At 66.1% G+C, this 2210-nt stretch overlaps 1 protein-coding gene across 1 annotated transcript; it reads left to right on the forward strand.

Annotated features, from left to right (window-relative positions):
• Window positions 1-229: 229 nt before the first annotated feature.
• On the forward strand, window positions 230-1738 carry ID1 (inhibitor of DNA binding 1). Its single transcript, XM_075900875.2, has 2 exons — window positions 230-811; window positions 1299-1738. The coding sequence occupies exons 1-2, from the start codon at window positions 260-262 to the stop codon at window positions 1332-1334; spliced, it is 588 nt and encodes a 195-aa protein (XP_075756990.2). The 5' UTR covers window positions 230-259; the 3' UTR covers window positions 1335-1738.
• The last annotated feature ends 472 nt before the right edge of the window (window positions 1739-2210 follow it).

Here is a 2210-nt window from a genome sequence, read left to right on the forward strand (position 1 = left end):
CATTTGCCAGCACGCTGGGGGGGGCGGTGTCGGAAGGGTCATTAAGAAGCGATTCCAAGCGCTCGTCGCCTTCCTTTCATCCTCCCCCTTTCTCGGCCATATGCCCTCAAGCTGCCTCCACCTGCAAGCCGCCCCCCGCCCGGGAAACCCTCCCGCCCCGACCATTTGTCTCTGCGCGGCACTGTCCCTTTAAAAGAGTCTCCGAGCTTGCTCCAGGGGGCGGGGCGGAGGGGAAGCTGCGAGCCACGCCCCCTGGAGGATGGCGCCTCGGATTGGCTGCGGGGGGCGGGCGCTGGCCCCGCCCCGCAAGGCCCCGCACTCTATAAGTAGTCGGCGCGGCCGGCGGCGAGCGAGTGCTCCTCGCAGGGTCCTGCCGCCGACGGATCATCGACCCCCCGCCCAGCCGAGCATGAAAGTCGCCAGCGCCGCCGCCGCCACCTCCCCCGGGCCCAGCTGCGCCCTGAAGCGGGTGCGGCTGGGCGGGGGCGCGGGCGAGGCCGCGCGGTGCCTGTCGGAGCAGAGCGTGTCGCTGTCGCGGGCCGGCGGCGGCTCCCCGCGGGGGCTGCCGCTGCTGGAGCAGGCGGAGCAGGCGGCGGCCGCGGCCTCGCTGCTGTACGACATGAAGGGCTGCTACTCGCGGCTGCAGGCGCTGGTGCCCACCCTGCCCCGCCACCGCCGCGTCTCCAAGGTGGAGATCCTGCAGCACGTCATCGACTACATCTGGGACCTGCAGCTGGAGCTGCAGCACCCGCCGGCCCGCGGCCAGCCCCTGGGGGGCGGCCCCGACGGGGAGCCCAGCGGCGCTGCGGAGGTGAGACGGCCGGACCCCCGCTCCCCAGTCCCGGCTGCCCTCCTTCCCCGCGCCTCTGCTGGGCCCCGGTGCCGCCCCCACCCGCTGCTCTGCAGCCCTTGATTCTGGGAGCCCAGCCGTGCTCTTCCCTCGGGGTGCTCAGGCCGGCCTGCCGTGAGCTTCCCCATAGCAGTGCCCGGGGAGGGAGATGCAGAACGTCCCTTGGTATACAGGCCCTTCCCGTGATCTGGTGCCAGGGTTGGGGTGGCCCTGTGCAGCCAGCCCCCGCTCCGGCACAGGCTGACAGGGTGGGGAAGAGGGACTGAGAAGAGTCTCTGCCTAGATCTGTGGGGCTGGCCTTCTAAAAAGCCCATCTGGTTGTGGGAGGCTGGAGTGAAGCTAGCTGTTGTGCCTGCTGGCCTCTGAGATGGGGGGGGATCCTGCCATAAGGGCCAGGGGCTGCCCTGTCCCCAGACTGGTGATTTACCCTTTGCCTCCTCCATTCCAGGCTGCCTGCGTGAGCGACAGGATCCTCTGCCACTGAGCCCCTGCCTGGGAGCAGGGAGGACTCCTAGCATAGAGGAGCAGTAGCTTCCTCTGGCTCCATCCCGGGGTGCTCTGGCTAGCGCCCCCCTCCACTGGAGCAGGCCGAAGGGAGAGCCGTGGAGAGGCAATCAGCGAACGAGGGCTCCTGAGCGGGGGCCGGCTGGGATCCTGCCAGGAGGGCCAGGCCCAGTGTCTGCAACAGCCCTGGCGCTGCAGCTGCTGCTGTGACATCAAAGACTCTTGAGACTTTTCTGTACCAGAGACTGTAACTTTATGAAAGCCGAACCCGTATCCTTCTCAGATGGCTGAGGAGATCCCCTGTATTGTATATTACAATGATGCTACCGCGAATATTGTTCTACAATAGCTGGAGTTTTTGTTATTAAACAAATGCTGATTGTTGGTGGAGAGCTGGCTCCTTGTCGCCCCTGGCTCCCCTCTGCCAGTCTGGGGGGTGCCTCTGACCAGTGCTTGCTGTGGGGCTTTGCTGGACTTGGCTCTGTGACCGGAGCTGGTCACTTGTCAGGTGGGGGAGCAGCTGGCAGCTCAGTTGCTTCCACAAGGCCAGGCTGCCTACATGGGTGCTAGTCTGGAGGCATGTGAAGAAGCTGGTCCCAACAGGTTTGGGACCCTAAAGTGGGGTGTGATCCCCTTTGAATAGGTCACCAGGCCTGGCTTAGACTTGCTGAGTCTGGCTACCCAGGGCTGCAGGCGAAGCCAGAGGGATTCTGCCATGTAGGTACCAGGCCCTTGGCCTTTGAGTCCTATCCCAGAGTGGTAGGGGTCAGGCTGGGCGGGCACACCCCCCCCCCCCCATCTCCAGCAGTAGGGCTTGGGAGGGCTCTGCTCTTTCCCCAGGGGTGGTGATGGGGGG

This window comes from Pelodiscus sinensis, chromosome 17 (genome assembly GCF_052426305.1).
Source record: "Pelodiscus sinensis isolate ZL-2025 chromosome 17, ASM5242630v1, whole genome shotgun sequence".
Taxonomy (NCBI): domain Eukaryota; kingdom Metazoa; phylum Chordata; order Testudines; family Trionychidae; genus Pelodiscus; species Pelodiscus sinensis.